At 36.2% G+C, this 18677-nt stretch overlaps 1 protein-coding gene across 1 annotated transcript in view; it reads right to left on the bottom strand.

The window, feature by feature from the left end:
* Positions 1 to 16708, bottom strand: part of si:ch211-236l14.4 (SITS-binding protein) — a 34477-nt gene extending 17769 nt beyond the window's left edge. Inside the window, exons 1-2 of the mRNA XM_056252092.1 lie at positions 15732 to 16708; positions 13909 to 14080 (exon numbers count right to left, since the gene is read on the bottom strand). Coding sequence (XP_056108067.1) covers positions 13909 to 14080; positions 15732 to 16202 — 643 coding nt within the window. The 5' untranslated portion in view covers positions 16203 to 16708. The remainder of the gene's footprint in view (positions 1 to 13908; positions 14081 to 15731) is intronic.
* Between the last annotated feature and the right edge of the window lie 1969 nt (positions 16709 to 18677).

Below are 18677 nucleotides of genomic sequence, written 5' to 3'. Positions count from 1 at the left end.
AAAAATATTAAGCAGCGCAACTGTTTCCAATATTGATAATAATCAGAAATGTTTCTTGAGCAGCAAATCATCATATTAAAATGATTTCTGAAGGATCATGTGACACTGAAGACTGGAGTAATGATGCTGAAAATACAGCTTTGAACACCGGAATACATTAAACCATTGTTTGAAAATGATAATAATATTTCACAATATTACAGTTTTTTCTGTATTTTTGATTTAAAAAAATGAAGCCTTGGTGAGAAGAAGACATTAAAAATAGTAATGTTTCCAAACTTTTGACCGATACTGTATATTCTTTTTTTGAAAACAGGATTCTTTGGTTAACTGAAGTTAAAAAACACAGCATTCATTTGAAATATTTTTTTTGTAACATTACAAAATGTCTTTACAGTCACTTTTGATCAATTTAATGTGTCTAGCTGAATAAAATTATTAATTTCTTTTAAAAAAAAACACGTTTTTGAATGGTGTCCCGCCACAACTTCCTGTTTTAATTGGAAATACGTCTACGAGAAAAGAAAAGTTCCCTCATTAAGTCATTTCATGGGAACTAAAATGCTGAAGAGAAATGTGGAGTCAATACAGTGATGTTGACATGCATAGTCTTGGTTTTCAATACTCAATGCAAGAGACACTGCGGAGACGTCAGGTGATTTCAGATGACACGTTAACTCCATTCGGGGCTCTGTGTGAATGGCAGACACAGCATGAACGAAACCAAATACCATCTTTCGACCTACCCCAGTGAAGCAGCCTTCACAGCCTGATGTATCATGGAAATTTGGGGCCTGTGACTTTTGGAATAGGAAACATTGGAATTTATAATTGAATATTTCTATTTTCAAAGCTTTTTGAGAAGGTGGGTGGTTTATGGGGCTGCTTCTGATGTCTTTCCGCACCTGAAAAGTTGAGATTATGTGAAGCAGATAATTATGTCCGCAGATGTAGCTGCCCTCCCTGGAATTCTTCCCGCTTCTCGGATTTCACCACCATGTCAATGAACCCCAGTGTGGACACACACACACACACACGGGTCCTTCCGTCCAACTGCCCGCACATCTAACCAAACTCACAAAACAAGCCACGAAACAATACATCTCAAGAAATATTGTCCTGCGATAAGCAGTACATACATCATTTCAGAATTATGAAATGAATGAAAGAATTATTCATTATTATTCAAGAATTATTGATTCTTCAAACTGTGGGTCTCTATAGAACAGCACTAAAAATATCACATTAAAGGGTTAATTCACCCAAAAATGCTAATTCTGTCCTCATTTACTCACCCTCAAGTTGTTCCAAACCTGTAAGAGTTTCTTGAACACAAAAGAAGATATTTTGAAGAATGTTGGTAACCAAACAGTTTATGGTTCCCACTGACTTCCATAGTATTTTCTTTTCTACACTATAGAAGTCAATGGGGTCCGTCAACTGTCTGGTTACCAACATTGACTATCGCTTTAAGCTAGTAAATCCATAAGAAAATCCATCAGGATTTTGAACGGGGTTTTTTAAACCTTTAGATAAAATATAAAAAAAATACTCTGTTGACTATTATATTTGACGCATCCGGATTTTATGGCTCATATAATGTATTATATTATATATCATACATTATATGAGCCAAACTGAGTTTGCTCATATTTATATGGCCAAAAAGTAAGATGAAATTATCATGTAAACCAATCAATCAGATCTGTATAACTGTACGGCAGACTACTTACACAAAATGCATAAATATCAGTTGTCACACAATATATCTCCCAATAACGTCTCAGTAAGATGATATTTAAATGCTTAGTTGATAAAAACTCGGGGACAAAACATATAACGCAATGCAAACAATGACAAAGACAAACGAATAAGTATTCCTTAATGTTTTATATTTTTAACATGATTTATCTATAAAATGATGTATGAATAATCAAGTGAACCTCATGTTGCTTGTCTAACAAGTGTTCATCTTGAAGTTATTCTTAAGTTTCCTTCATAAAAATCAGCAAAGATTTCACAGAACAAAAACACGTGAACCCCGAACCCCGGGGGACGTTTGTAGAGTTATATTAAAGCCCTTTTACTTAAAAAACTATCAATCAGACGACAAAAAACATCTGTACAACAGGCTTATCAGTTAAGCCGGCGACACACTTGAACGACTGGAAGGCCGATTATGAATGTAATTTGATATACTTATGACTGATCATGCTCAAACGCACGAGGCGCGTTCAGTCGGTGTTCACAGTCGTGTTTAAAATCTGCTCCAGTCATTGGAAAGGGTCTGTAATGTTCAGTCTTGGAATGTTTCGGCTAGTCGTTAAGTGTGTCTCATATTTATTACTCATTACTCAATAATTTTTATTATACTTGTCGTAGTTGTAGTTTTTTTATAATGCATACTATGCTTATTGTTACAGTCTATTGATTATCTAGGCTAGTTATTCTTGCAAAGTTACGCTCTAAACCCACAACGATCCAAATAATTAATTGGTTTGAGTTGGGTAAACTTAAATTAAACAAATGAGTCCAAACAAACTAACTTTTATGAGTACACTGTAAACCCTAATGCTCAAAATAATTAATTGGTTTGAGTAGGACAAACTTAAATTAAACAAATTAGTTCAGTCAAATTAACTTTTATGAGTATTTAGCACTTTCTTTTTCTTTCAAGTTCACAGAACTGATATATTTGAAGTAAACTGAACTGTTTCATTGTTTTGAGTTTTATGAAATTATTTCTTTTAATTTAGACGAACTTAAGTTTAACTGAAACAGCTGGGATGTCTATTTCCCAGCATGCTTTGCCGATGGCACTCGAAAGGGAGAGTAAATGCTAAAATTAAGTGTAATATAATGTTTTTTTGTGTGTAAGATTAATGTTATGTGTGAGATTTAGTAGTGATTCATGCTTTGTTATGCTAATTTAGAAGAATTTCTGTTAATGTTGGCTTTAGGATAGTTACCATCATGGTGACAAGTGGTGCATTCAGCTTGATTTGAGAGCAAATAATCCATATATATTGCTGTGCTCATACAGCAAGTGTCTCTGTATAACATACTATTGCTAATATGTTAGCATTTACTATGTTAGCAGATTAGCTTTTTAAAGCTAACTAAGTTTATACTAATAAAAGTATTTTGAGTTCTGCCAACTTATTTGGGTTTACAGTGTACTAGATTTAAGTTATATTAACTGAATGGAATTAGTTCTGTTAACTTTATTTACCCAAGTTATACCCAAGTATAAGTTACTTACACAAATCAAATATTTTTTTAAGCTTAAATTGTTTGAGTTAATAAACTTGAATGATTTAAGGCAATCGGTTTCCTCAAACGGTTTGAGTTGAACTAACTCATCAGGTTTTACAGTGATAGAACTTTCGTTTTCTTTTAAGTTCACAAAACTGACACATTTTAAGTAATCTGGATTGTTCGATTGATTTGATCTTTATGAATTTGTTTTGTCTTTTCATTTAGACAAACTTAAGTTTAACTGAAACTGGGCTGGGATTTTTATTTCCCAGCATGCTTTGCCATGACACTCGAAAGGGAGAGTGAATGCTAAAACTATGTGTTATATAGGCCGGGTTTTACAGACATAGCTATAGATTAAACCAGGATTAGGCGTTAGTTCAATTAGGACATTTGAGACAGTTTAAACATGCATTTAAGTCTGGGACTAGACTTATCCTTGTCTGTGAAACTGGGGGATAATGTTTTTTTTTGCAAGATTAATGTGAAGTGGGGGATTTAGTAGTGTTTAATGCTAAGCTATGCTAATTTAGAAGAGTTTATTATGTGGTTTTTTTGGGGGGGTTACCATCATGGTGACAAGTGGAGCATGAGCTTAGTTTGAGAACAGGTATTTTAAACATTCTATATTGCTGTATTCATTCAGCAATTACTATATGCAATGCTATCAAAACATTGTGTTACAAATTAGCGAGTTAGCATTTACTGAATTAGTTAAGTGTCTACCACTAAAATAAGTTAATATTACATGATCATTTTAAGTGAAAAGTATGAGTTAGATTACTTAAATATTTCAAGTTAAGAGCAATTAAAAATCTGCCAGTTCTGCTAACTTAAACTTTGAATTGAACTGCCTCATTTTTTTTGAGTTCAGGTTTACGGTGTACTTTTAGTTAATTGAATGTCTGAAGTGGACCATCAACATTAATTGCTACCGTATTTTCTTGTAATACATATTCCAATAATTTTGCTTTATTCATAACTTTGAATTTTTTTCAGTGTAGTAAATACTTTATATAACATTTCTATTCATCTTGGGATTTGTGCCTCAAAAGCTTAAATAAAGCACCTAAACTAAGTGTGTGTTATTCTTGTTCCTGCAATTAATTAGACAAATGGTATCTAAATGGGTTGCATTGTGCACTATTCGGTGATGATCATTTGTACATTTGTACCTTTGCGTTCATTGGGGTTTAAAATATGTGTACTGTGTAAAAGTGAGTTACAGACTCCGAATGGAATTTTGTTCTCCATTAAAAGTTATTGTCTCGTTAGTTTCCTTTTCCCTTTTATATTGCGAGACTCAGAGAGAAACATCTCTTAAATAAGATAGATTATTTGGCAAACTTTACCAGTTCCCTCTATTTATCACTGCAGATTAGACTTGGAGAGATATGAAGGTTGCTGTTGCGGCTAGCGTTTATAAATAATAGCGTGTAAGGGTGTAAGGTCTGCTTAGTATCGCACCTGCTATAGACTTTGCCAAGTTAATTAAAACAGCCAAACTTTTCAGCATAAGATTTTGCATATGTTTTCTTAAAGGGCCAGTTCATCTCAAAAATGAAAATTATGTCATCATTCACTCACCAGCATGTTGTTCCAAACCTTTTAAGCTTTCTTGATTCTGTAGGATGCAAAATATTTTGAAAAATCTTCCAGTGATTTTTTTTATTTATTTTTTTTCATCATGAAAGTCAATGGAGTGCAATGTTGTTTTGGACCCCATTGATTTTCATTGCATTAACAAAAACAGTTGAAACATTCTTGACTTGCACCGAAGAAATAATATCATACAGGTTTGGAACATGATGGTGAAAAGACAACAAAATATTCATTTTTGAGTCACCCGTCCCTTTAAGTCAAAAAATGAGAGCTTTGGTTCAACTTTTCCAATCCAAACAAAGTGCGTTTGAGGGCGCAAACTCAAAATTCACAGCTCTAATTGGAAGACAAGGTAACGGATGAAACTGAATAGAACTACATGTTTTCAGTTCTTTCTTTATCCTTTCTGTAATTATCCTTCTATCAGGTAACAGGTTATATGATACACTGTTATTATTTATTGTCATAATTTGAAATAGCACTAAGCATTTCCAAGAATCATTCATTTATTGTTAAAAAATTGTTCCACTCTCTGCTCCCATCCAGGCCATATTAGGTGAAAAAAGTGCGATGGGATGCTGTTATTCATCTTTGCTTTAAAGACAGAGTGGAAAATATTTCAGGAAAGCTGGTAGTAGTTACCGTGGGGAATTATTCTAAAAATAAGAGACTGTTCCCCCTCTTTTTCAACTTCTGTAGAACCCACCTTGCTCATAACTCAGGCCAAAAGTCTCTTAAACGTCAGCAAATGACAGTTATTTATTCCCCTCTGTGCAGATTCCATGTTATACACACCTTAAGAAAGGGGCCTCCAAGCTTTTGAAGGGTAAAACTCAAAGCGTCCGACTCTGGACAAAAAAATAGCCAATCTTCAACATGACTTCAGCCTAGAGCTTCTGGATTATTTGAGAATCACCATTTTTTTGTTTCGTTTAAAATAAAGATCAATATTCTCCCACGATTCTGAACAGGCAACTACAAAATATCGTCATTTACAAGAGGTTCTGACAAAAATGTTAATTACTGCAGTCCATTAAAAAAAAAAAAATTCATTTGGAATTTTTTTTTTAAATTGGTTTGAAAGAACGATTCAACGACTCGCTCATATACTTACGTAATTTGACTCTGTGTTTTTGAACAAATCTCTTGAATGAATGATTCAACGACAAATAAATCTTTCATCAGTCACTTGTCGCCACCTACTGGTGTAACAATGTCATTGATTCAATCTTTATTTGAAGTGTCAAGTTACTTTCAAAGGCTGATTTACTCTATTTTGATCGCTACCATAGACGTCAGTGTAAACTTTTACTAATCGAGCAGCTCTACTTCAATCTTCTTATTACTGGTGTTTTCCAGGTCACGGATCACTATTGCTCATACTTAAGGTTAGTGATTTTTACAAACACCAAATACATTTTTACATTTGTGTTTGTGTTCACCTGGCAGAAAATAAAATGAGATTGAAATTCCCATGGATTTACACCCAAGGATAGGGCTGCACAATATTGGAATAAAACTGACATTGCTGTATTTTGTTTTTCTGTGATATATATTGCGATATGAAAACAATTTCACCAGATATTTGAATAGCTATATTTGGAAAGAATTAATCATTCTAGAACGATTGGGGTGATTTTGTAGGGGAGTGAATCTGCATAGAAAATAATTACAAGCATAGATAAATACAATAGAACAAAGTTAAAATGGAAATTGAATAATCAAATGTAAAATAACTGCACAGTAGACACTATAAATTAAAATAGAAATAATCTTTGTTAAAGCTTCAAAAAAAAAGTGATGTACTCTTTGTATTGTGTTGTTTGATTAACATTAAAGACAGTCAGCAGGGTTATTAGGCGGCTGTCACTTTCAGATCCAATATAATGATTGATTATACGCATCTGTTTTCTTTCTCAATTGTTTACATAAGCAATAAGCGACTGTGTTTATGAGAATACTCGCAGAGATTCTGCGTGAATGTGTCCATTCAAGCACAAGAGAACCGAAACTACATTTAAAAGTCTAGGCATCCCAAGTCTTATGTTATCGAAACTGTTTTATTGTATCATTCACAAATGTCTGATTTTGATTTGCCAAAATCACTGTGTAATTTTGTTGAAAACAATGATATGTTGCAGCTACCATTTACATTTTTATATTTCCCCTTACAAAAAAAGAAGTATACTTAAAATATATATTTGAACTTTACTTAAGTATGAAATGAACTATACTGTATAGGCTACTTGAAGTATAATTTATGTAGTAAGTATACTAATATCAATGTACCGGGAGTATACTATAACAGTAGTAAACTGAGTACACAACTCGTTTTTTTAGTTGCTAGTTGCAACTACACTACAAAATAATGACCTTTTACAAGTCAAATACTTGTAGCACATTTTTTAGTGTATGAAAGTACATTTTGAAGTATACTCTCAGTAAAGTATATTTTAGTAGTTTTATACTTGGAAGATTTCTTTAAGTGAACATAACATCATACTTATAGTTTACTATTTATATATATATATATATATATATATATATTTTTTTTTTTTCACTTTGAATATACTACAAAGTTGCTATTTATACAGTAGGCTATACTTGAAATATACCTTTAACTGTACTTTAACTCTTTCCATTTTAAAAAACATTTTATTCAAGCTTCATGCATCCTTTGTTATCAACACTTGAATGTAAGTAACTATAGCAAACTATAACAAACGCAAAATATAGTAACTATAGCAAACGCACATAACTATAGAATCAATTCTTAATGCGCATGTGAACGCCATAAGCGTTTACCACAGGTTCAGTTTACAGTCTTTAGAGAGAACGGTGTCGTCTTAGCGGCCCCTAATTTAATAACAAATGATCATTTCACTGGAAGTGAATCAATCAAAACTAGCTTTAGCTGGAAAATAACATTATTCAAGAACCGCTATAAAACCAAACCAATCTCTGTTACCTTAAATCATATTATGTTTATCTCTGTAAAGCTGCTTCGAATGAGGATGACTTGACTTGACTCTAAGTGTCATAAAAAAAAGCTAATTTTTAAACAAAAAGCTGTGAAAAAAGCATTTTTGTCAAGGACTGCGTCCAGATGGGATTCAGAAATGAAAGCTTTAGCGTAAGTTCTGCTAGGAAGACTCAATCAGTGCGTCACGTATTACCTCACTTCTAACCAATCGTGCTAACACTATAAAAGATTGGTACTTACATTTGTCTGAGTTCGCAGATTTGTCTGAGATGCCGAGCTGTTAATAAATATACGCTTGTTATATCATTTTATCTCCCGAGTCTTTCAGGTAGAACTATGATCTAAAACACAGATCGAGTCCATCAACACCCCTAAAGTTTCACAGATGTTAACCTTTCCTGGGTCGACATTCAGTAACGTTTGGCAGTTTTGAACTTATATGCTGTTTAATGTTTGATGATCACGTTATTTTACATATGCGTAAGCAATCTTCTATCACTTGTTTCTGCTTCTTCTTCACCTGTGTTTTGATCCAGAGAGAAGATGTGTAACAGCGCCCCCTACCGTATAACAGTGAAAACACGGATAGCCGGAAAATTTGGTCAATGGCGGGGAAAGAGTTAAAGAAGATTTGAAGTAAATTCCTATCTACCAGCGAGCCTGCACAAAAATTAAGATTTTATTAGGAACATATCTGTTTTTTTAGATAAATCAATTTTTTCAAACAATGTAAGTTTATAAGACAGAAAAAAAAGTATTTAGTAGGCTACTCAATCAAAAGAGTAAACTCAACTACTACAAGCATACTTAGACCACTTGATTATACTCAAGTATATCTCAATCAAAGATTAAGACAAGTGTAGGCCAAATAAACTTTTCTGTCAAGTATACTTAAGTGAAATTTTAAATATATTTCTGAGAAGTACATAAAAAATAGACTGAAAGAAAACCTTCTTATTTTTATTTTAAAAGAAGTATAATAACAGCACACTTGAATAAACGTCTTTTTCTTAAGGGTCAACCATGAATTGGCGTAGAAACACACAGCTAACACACGTGGACACAGAGGGACAATCATAATTTGGAGACTAGCACAATCTAAATATGTCACCGTCTCTTTAAGAGATGATTCAGTCATCATTTTGGACCGGACATAACTTGCCTGGACACATCAATAATGTCTCTCATCAACAAAGTGGACAAAGCTATTTGACAGACGTCGCATGACCGAATCCCCACATCACCAATCGGTTTAAAACCACTATCCGATTTCAAGGCCTAAATGTAAATATACAGCGCTGAAAAGTTTACCTTTGGGTTTGCCCCGGGTCACCGGGGGCTCGTTTTACAGGCCTGAATAACAACATGCCTTTTGACTGCAGAGCGGCAACTCAGGAAAAACAATTATGTCCATTATCAACACATCGCCGACCAATAGAAGGCGAGAGCCGCGACCGCAGGCAGCTGCCGGGTCGCCTTACGAATCTGAGCCAACATGACTGTCATTGTTATGCCACTGGGCATTATATACCATGATATGTCTGTGGTTGCTTGGCAACGCAAGACAGCTGCATTGGCAGGAAGCTCAACATTTCTGTCTCAAAAGTGAGCCGATTACAGAGGGGTTTGAGAGGTCTCTCCGAAATCAAGGCCGTCCTCTAAGCGAGGTGGAAAAGGGATTAAAATCATACGACTGTTTCGGTTGAACTGCTCACGCCGTTACATAACTCTTTGCGGGCCTGTGCAAACAATGATCTAGGAAAATCATAAAAGGCCTTTGTTTATATCACATGATGAATATTATGTCCTTAGCTGACGACATGCCCTTTCGCTTTAATCTAATTCTGTTCAGCCGTCTGGGACGCAGATTACCACTTTCACCTTTCAGCTGCCGAAAGCTCACACGCGAAACATGGAAGACACCGATGAGGGTGCAAACAATGCGCCCGCACGAAAAAAGCAGCGTGACTGTGTTGAGTAAGTCGGGTTATTAATTGCCGGATTGTGTGCGGGTGACGAGGCGCTGTGTGAGTGTGAGGGTGTCTCGGCTTTGAGTGGTAACCATGTTTAGAGACCAGCTGCCCACCTAAACAAGCCTCTCGTGGCACGTCTGGTGGTCCGGAGCACGAGGGGTCATCGCAACGCCCCTTCGAAGACATTACTAGCCATTAATGAACATTTATCAAACCAGAAATCCAAAAAGTGGTATGTTTGCACCATGAATGTGAGTAAAGGTGGCAGCTGTATACCACTAGTGTTGGGCAACGTGTTGGGGGTAATGCATTACAAGTAATGCGAGTTACGTAATCAGATTACTTTTTTCAAGTAACCAGTAAACGAAATATCTGAGTTACTTTTTCAAATAAGTACATTGTTTTTCCCACGTATTGACTGATAGCTCTAATCTCCCAATGTTGAGAGAAATGGGGAGCAATCGCACTTTATTAGCAATTAAAAAGGCAGGGGCTCAAGACCTGCGTATACAGCACTGAAAGGTCCTTTACCTTTGCAAAATAGAGCAAACCCAGTCCAGGTGAGGAAAAAAGTAACACAAATATAATGTAACGCATTGGTTTCCATAAAAACTAAGTAAACCAATTAGATTTTTAGGGAGTAACACAATATTTGTAGCACATTACTTTTAAAAGTAACTTCCCCAACATTGATTACTACTATAAATAGCCTGTGTTTTGTTGGTTTTACCGGCAGTAAACTGCAAGCTCCAAGGTGGAACCGCTACAAATTGGAATCCACTGTTTGTATTTTGTTTTGTTTTATTTAGTTTCGCTATGTTTTGTTTGGTTGTTTTTACCAGCAGTCATTTTGAAACAAATCTTGGGCTTGTTGCAAACTGTATGTCACTAGCCGTGTTTCCATTACCCTTCAAATGCGCAAATTAAAATTGCGAATTGAAAATACGCCCAATGGAAACACGTCAATTTCACAAAAACTCTCATATATCGCAAAAGAGTTTTTACGCTCGCATGAGGAGGTTTTTCAGGCAGTTCGAAAAAGGAATATTTCGCAAAACTGCAATGGAAACAGTTTTTGCGCAATTTAAAGGTCACCTGAAGAGGGCGAGGTGTGTTTGGACAGAAGACGAAAAGAGACAAAAGACAAAAGAATTACGGGAATACTGGATTCTAAACCACTAAGAAATGGCACAATTAAGACCTTGAAGCAGATATGAGAGAGGAACACCCAGAGATACCTTATACGTGCCGCTGCCAAGTATAAGGGCCTTTCCTTGCCATTAAAGCTTGAATAACACGCGATCCTTCGATTATAAATAAAACTAGTGCGGTGGCTGGGATATAAGTAAACCTACCAACCTGATGTCATCATTGTTGGAATGACTTATCATGAGAGGACAAAAAGTCACATAACATCGGTTATAGGAAACGTGGTAATTTCGCAATCGTTTTTTATTGACATTTAGAAAATATCGCAAAAGTTTTGCGCAAATCTGTAATGGAAACGTGGCTTCTGATAATGATGACACTTTCTAGACCTACAATGACTATCATGCTCACATATACTACAACACGTATAGTGTATGTACACTAATAGTACAATGCTTGTGAATTTTAAATATACTCCAAATGCTCTACTAAATCTGGCATAATGTTTATGATTAAAAAACGTATTAAATTTGTTGGCACCTCTACCATTTTATTGGTATAGTATAAGAGGTGACGGGACAAAAAGAGGCAATTTGATCAGGAAATGAGAAAGTTGGATTTAAAAAAATTTGGGCAATTCTTTTTTTAAAGAATAATAAAAAAACAATAAAAGAACAAATACAGATGACTCATTCGGGGGTCTCATTTGACATCCATTTCAATCCTGAGCAACAGATGCATAATATATAGCTCAAGAATCATTTAATTCATTGTTCAAAGTGGATGGATTCAACATTGATGTTCTGTGTCAATTGCAAATGTTTTATTTCATTTTTTTTTATTCAACTCATGGACCTGGGACAGCCATTTTACAGAAGACAGTTTGGGAACTCCTTCATCCTAAAGTGATTGACGAAGTGTTGTAGTGATGGTTAGTGATAGGACCTCCTATCTTAACACATGTAATCTGAAGGTCTTCCCGAGGAGCCATGGGGCTCTCCGTCACCTTCTTGACCTTACAGATTCTTAGAATACCACATTTAGCCACATGGTCAATTCTAGGAAGAGCCGTGGTGGTTTCAAACTTCCTTCACATGTCAATAATGAGACATGCATCTGGGAAGCTTGAATTTTACAGCTTTTTCCAGCTCAAGGCATTGGCGCAGTGCTGTACTGGAGGTCGACGGCGGTTCTGGTTTCTGCCGTGTGGTTGAATCGTCTGGCCGGACGTTAAGTAAGGGATAATGTACATCAAACCGGTTGTTATCTCAGAATAAACACCGACAGGGTGATCAGGACCCCGACCCGAAGCAGAGGCTACGATACTGGAAGGCATAATTAAATATTTTATTAGTTTAAATATTGTATTAGCTCACCAAAAGCAAAACTTTGACGAAGAAAAACCACCTCCTAGCAAGCGTATAGCGCTGCTGACTTCAGTAACCCGGATGAGCCTGCGTTATCTGTTTTCAGTGGATGTTATCGTGGAATAACATACCGCTGGATGGCGCGATTGACCAATCAGAATCAAGTATTCCACAGAGCCGTGTAATAATTGAACATATCAGCAACCGATGAGATTTACTAGGGGTGTAACAATATGTCGTGTCACAATACTGTATATGACAATATGTATTGTGCATAGTTAACCCAAAATAAAAATTACTGTGTGAGAAAAAAATTCAAGTTTTCAGAGTTTTATTGTCAGTACTACATTAAACTGCTATAGGCTATATGTTGAATATAATGTATAATAATGCAATGGGGGAATATTTGTGGGTCCTGATAATGCCAAATGTCTAATGTTACCAGTAAAAAGTGTCAAACATTATTTTAAGTATATCTCGTCAGTAACAGAGTGCAAGCATATTCGTCTAAAATAATTCTGTTTTCAGCTTCAGAATCATGAATATTGTTATTCTGGTGTCACTATTGTCCTTTGCTTTGGGTTTCCAGCACCAAGTCCAAGCCTGTTCATTTACACCCACAATGTAATACCAAATTTACCATTTTAATCAACAGAACATTTTTGTTAACATTTTACCATATGTCTTGGAGTATCGCAATAATGTTGTATGCCGAGTTCAGTATCTTGATATGTATCGAATTGTGACATGTGGGTATCATTACACCCCTATGATTTACGTTTCCCAATTCTTAAAACACAAAACATGCTTAATTTCGAGAAACTCTTACAGATTCAATGAGTTCAGTGAAGGATTCATTAAAACTTATTCAAACCCGTAACTTATGAGCAATTGTTCATAAAAGTCATTTCATCACGAACCAGAGTACACCATAACTTACACAATTAAAAAATAATAATACATTTAGCTACGGAACTGCAGATTTAAAAACATGCTCAATAATTTTGCCAAATAAGGATCTCAAGAATTATTAAATATACTGAATGAATATGAAAATGTGTTTATTAATATTATAAATATGAATATTATTATTCGTATTTTAAAAAAAAATCTGAAAATTGACGTTGTCGTGACAGTACTTTTTTGGTGTGAAATAAATCTACAACACTAAAATGTAAAAAATGTGGAATAATGTTTGAATTCACTGCATCTGTCTGTACACGTCCTCCACCCTGCCTCCAATCAAAATAACAGCCAGACATAAACACAATGGTTATTTAAATCTGCCTCTGAGATTGTTTGCTTAATTAACTCTCTATATAAACATCAGACATCTGCTGACAAATACCAATGGGTTCAGACTCAAATACGATGTCCTTTGTTTTGCAATCTTTCACCAAGCAGAAGTAACCATCCGTATTGTGTTACGCTCTATGTACAGTAGGTCCGAGGCTGTTTTGAAATGTGTACGTAGTCCCGAGTAAATACATGTTTGGTCTGGTCAACAATGTGTGAAAGTACAGGGTGGCCAAATTTGGTTGAGGAGGTTAATGACGCAGAGCTCCTCTTTGCTTACCTGAGGATCCCAGGAAGTAGCGCTCTAAAACTGATCCGAAGCCAGAAGGGTTGTCCCTAAGGTCGCTGACTGTGAAGGGCTGCATGGAAATGTTGGCATCGTTTATGGGCCAGTTGAGCGCATGGACACTGGCTCCTCCGTACCACGAAATATTCACCATGGAAAAACAGTCCTGAGAGAGAGAGAGAGAGAGAGAGGATAACTATCCTTAAAATGTATCATGGTCCATCTTTATACCAAAGCTTGATCATTTATTGCATGTGAAAGTACCAATACATTTACTGATCGAGTTCCTTCATATAGATTGAATAAGGTCTTCATCAGTGAGCAAAATCTGGACATGCATATCTAGCTGAGAAGCTTTAGGCTCTCATAACACATAAAAACAGGTGCAGAACATCTAAAAGTCAAAGGATTGGACTGAACAATGTGTTCTTAGGCTTAAATCTGAAATAACACATGACAGAGCATTACTGAGGTATGAAATGTACAAAATGAAGGGATTAAACTAGAAAACTTCCGAACTGCTTTAGGTCCTTGCTGAACAAAGAAAGTCCTTTTCTTGTCGGATATCTGTGAAATGTATGGAACATTGTACGTTATCTTTGTGGCCGTTTCAGTCTGGTGAACTTTAAACCCTGCTTTAAATATGCATACAGGTAGGCAAAGCAAATATGCTTCTATTAATCAATTTTTTTTTTTTATCATTTAATGTAAATATGTTTTTTATTATTTATGAAGTGGTGTCAAATCGATTAATCGCGATTAATTACATCTAACATAAAAGTTTGTGTTTATATAATGTGTATGTATGTGTTTATATGTGTATGTATATATGAATGTACACACACATAATATTATATGATTTGACAGCATTAATAACAATATAACTATATATATAAAAAAAGAGAGCCAATTGTACACAAAAATCACACAAAAGCCCATAATTAAATAATATATTTTAAAAAAGTTAAATAAAGATAAATGCTGCAAGTAAACATATTCAGACGTTAGCTATATTCTTATTCAACACTGTGAAACAAGAAACCACTTAATAATTATTTGTATATTAAGGGGGTCTGACCCACTTTATAATTAATACTTGAAAGGAAGTCAAAACAAAAAGATGGAGGTCTTAAAAGTAGACATTTTACATAGGCCTAATTATGTGGAGGATAAAGCAATTTGGAGAATGATGGATTAGCCCTATGTTGGTATTGAATTTGTAACATTTTAGTATCCACAAAAATTAGATTACAAGTTAGTCATGGCGCGTATTTTCATCGGGCGATGATTCCGGAGGTAACCATAGCAACTATAGCGAACATTATAGCGATAATCTAATACTTTTTCATTATTGTGAAATTTTCATTATTAGTTTTTTAATTTGCATATTACAAATATTTCACAAAAATGTAGTGTTTTGTTTAACAGACTTTAAAATGACGTTTAGCTATAACTCTGTTTGGTTTCCGTGCGAGAAATGTCCTATCGAACTTTTTTAAAAGCCCCAAAAAAAACCCCCTGAAAATCACTTATACAAGCACAACTCTCACAGTTTTACAATTTTACCTGTTTTTTTGGTTTGGTAGTTCTTATATATTTTTGAGTAAAAGTTCTTGATGTTAAGCTTCTTCAAATCATGTTATAGGTGTGGGGGTAACAAATACGATTTGTTTTTGAAAAATAATGCAAGTTATTTTTGTGGGACTTTAAAAGGATTTTCAAAGACATCAGGCTATAAAAAAAAAAAAAAAAAAAAAAACTTTTGGTTCTGTAAAATAACCTATACTTTCAAGAGTAAATTTCTAATGATATTTTACCTTCAGATCCACATGGCAGTGAATTGGAGTCCAGGTTACACTGTAGCACTCAGTATCCGAGTCCTCCTCTGATTCCAAAGATATCTTCACCTCTGCGACCGAATCCCAAGTGTAGCAGAACTCGGTTTTGTTAAGCCAGCACATATTCCTCACGAACGGAACCTCGATGTCAGTGTTCCCCACGTTCTCCACGTCTATCTCCGCAAAAGTCTTGTCCTCAGTCAGTGTCTGTATGACCAGAGTTTGCGTCCTTCTCTCCCAAATGAGCCCACTAAAGCTCCCCTTAAGGATCCAGTTCTTGTTGGGCTGATCCACAACTTGCCAATAAATGATCCCAATTGTCATGACAAAAAAGATAGCAACTCCCAAGCATGCAATAGCCCCTTTCCAGGTCTCGTTCATCTCTTTCAACCCCGTGTCCCATGTCACCTCTGGGATTGGACTTGGGTTCCTGTTGCGAGTGTGTGGCATGGTGATTTCAGAAAGAAAGAAAAAAATCTAATCGAAAGTGATGATAAAAAGTAACAATCTCGCTGCTAAAACATGCAGAATCGTCATCATGTCCCGGTCCTTCACGGTAACGCGTTCGATTGTCTGTGAATGTGATTTTTTGAATTGGATCTAATTGCGTTGTTGCGCGCACCGGCCGCCGGTCATCAACGGATCCAGGTCAAGTTCTCCAAACAGAATCATTCCAGAATAAATCAGAAATGTAATGCATGCTGCTTCTAGTGCAATAGCAAGTTTAAAGCATTGATCGCAGAAGAGTGAGTAGCCTTACCCGGGTTTGGCAGCAATGCCTACAAATAGCTCCTCAGCGGCTTATTTGCTTGGCCGGCACTTTTGCGCGCTGGTGTGACGTAACTCCATACTGCTTCTTCAGAAAGGTAAAAGAGAAAGTGATTAGGCGAGCTTTGCGATTAGCGGGGCCCCTGATCAGGGGCCGGACAGAGCGCAGTGTGTGATGAATCACCCATTCTCAGTCTGAGTCCACGCTCTTGGCATTTTGGAGACGCGCGTGCAGAGTGATTTACTCGCATATGCATAAGCGCAAGAAACACGCATCAACCTTGCGCACAATGTTTCAGCAGGTGCACCAAGTAGGCGATTACTCCCACACTTTTGGTCTAATTTTCACCAGAGGAAAGCTGAAAATATGCATTATTGTTTAAAGGTTTAATTGTATTCTCCTCACTTCAGTACCGCTCCATCTGCATCATTACGCACCATGCATTGCATCGTATGTGTATTGTACATTTGTGTTGCTATGAATTGTATATCATGTATATTATATTGTTTGTGTTTATTGTATTTTGTGCATTCTAAGGATGTGGCAATGACAAATAAAGATCTCTCAAATTATAAAAAGACGTATTTTAGTTTAAAACCCGTGCCAAGTAATTTATTCTCATACGTTTAATAACACTGATACCATTCTTGACAACAAACATTTTTTTTAATGATATCCCAGAGGTGCACAGAGGTGTAACCATTCATAATTATTGCAATTTTTTCATTACTTCTTGAATGTATGCACAACAATAATATATATATATATATATATATATATATATATATATATATATATATATATATATATATATATTAAAAAAAGAATCATATTTCAAATGAAGTATTTTCTGTTTATGTCTTGCCGCATATCAATTTCACCACAATGAATTTAGTGGACAAAATATAGACAAACAAAACTACGTTTCTGATTATTAATAAAACATAATTCTCACAATAAATTAAACTTACTGGCATAGTTTCTGTATGCCAAAAATTATTACAATCTCTATTAATTTATAATTTTTAAAACAATTTTTTAATAGTTTAATAAATTCAGTCAAAAATAGTGTAAGGGTATACACAGACACAGGGATGTGAATACAGGAACAATGGTGAGTTTGTTGAGCCAATTTTAGGATTAACAGAAGGCACATGACTAGTGACTTGGATGGCATATCATGGTATGACCAAACAGAATGAAAATTTGAATCTTACCTGTTGCAGGCGGAGATTGGAGCACACAGGTGTCATGATTTCCCTTGTGTTTTGTGTGTTCTAGGACTCCCAAACCTGTGTCTTTATTACCTGCACCTATGTCTTGTTAGCCTCTTGTAGTCATGTGTATATATACACCTGTGTTTCAGTTGTCTTGTGTCAGTCACTGTCTTTCCAAAAAAAAGTTTGTTTCTGCAACTAGATCCTCTCCTCTTCCCTGTGCTACCATAACAACGGGGGCAGACAAGACAAGGAGCACAGAGGAGGTCACCAGGAGAAGGCACAGATACACAGAGATGACTAAGAGGTTGACCTGGAAATTACTTGGTGTGGATATCAAAGATAGAGTGTACTGTGTCCTTGACAGTAATCCTGTAATCCTGATGTACAGTGGCTCCAAAAGCAGAGCCATTAGGATGAATGCCCATGGTGGAACCAATGAGCAGAGGAGCCAGGATTACGACTGACTGAGGTGAAGCCGGGAGAGGTGGAGATCCAGGTGGAGCTGAGTAGAGGAAGACCCAGTGTGACACCGCTGGACTGGAGGGCCATGGCGGAACTGCAGGCTCGCAGGACTGAAGTGGAGACAGGGCTTACCATACCGTGGCATAGCCGGTGGATTGAGGACAATGATGGAGCCAGAAGGAAAGGAGGAGCCTGGTGGAGCCGGAGGGGTGGAGAGAAGAGGTGTAGCCGGAGGCACTGGAAGTCCATGGTGCAACCAGGGTGATGCCTGACCAATCCAACGCCAGAGGGACGAGGGAGCCCGGCAGAGCCTGAGGGATGACAGACCACGGTGTTGCCAAGGGAGTGTCGGGCCAAGGTGGAGCTGAAGAATTCACAGGCCAAGGTGGAGTCATCGGCTCAGAGGCCCAAGGTTGAGCCAGGGGATCTGCGCACCTAGGCAATGCTGGTATACGGAAAGCCCAAGGCAGAGCC

This window comes from Rhinichthys klamathensis, unplaced genomic scaffold, assembly GCF_029890125.1.
Source record: "Rhinichthys klamathensis goyatoka isolate OS25496 unplaced genomic scaffold, OSU_Roscu_1.1 h1tg000092l_1, whole genome shotgun sequence".
Lineage (NCBI taxonomy): Eukaryota > Metazoa > Chordata > Actinopteri > Cypriniformes > Leuciscidae > Rhinichthys > Rhinichthys klamathensis.
Note: the sequence above shows the minus strand (reverse complement) of the source record. Positions and strands in the feature narration are given on the sequence as shown.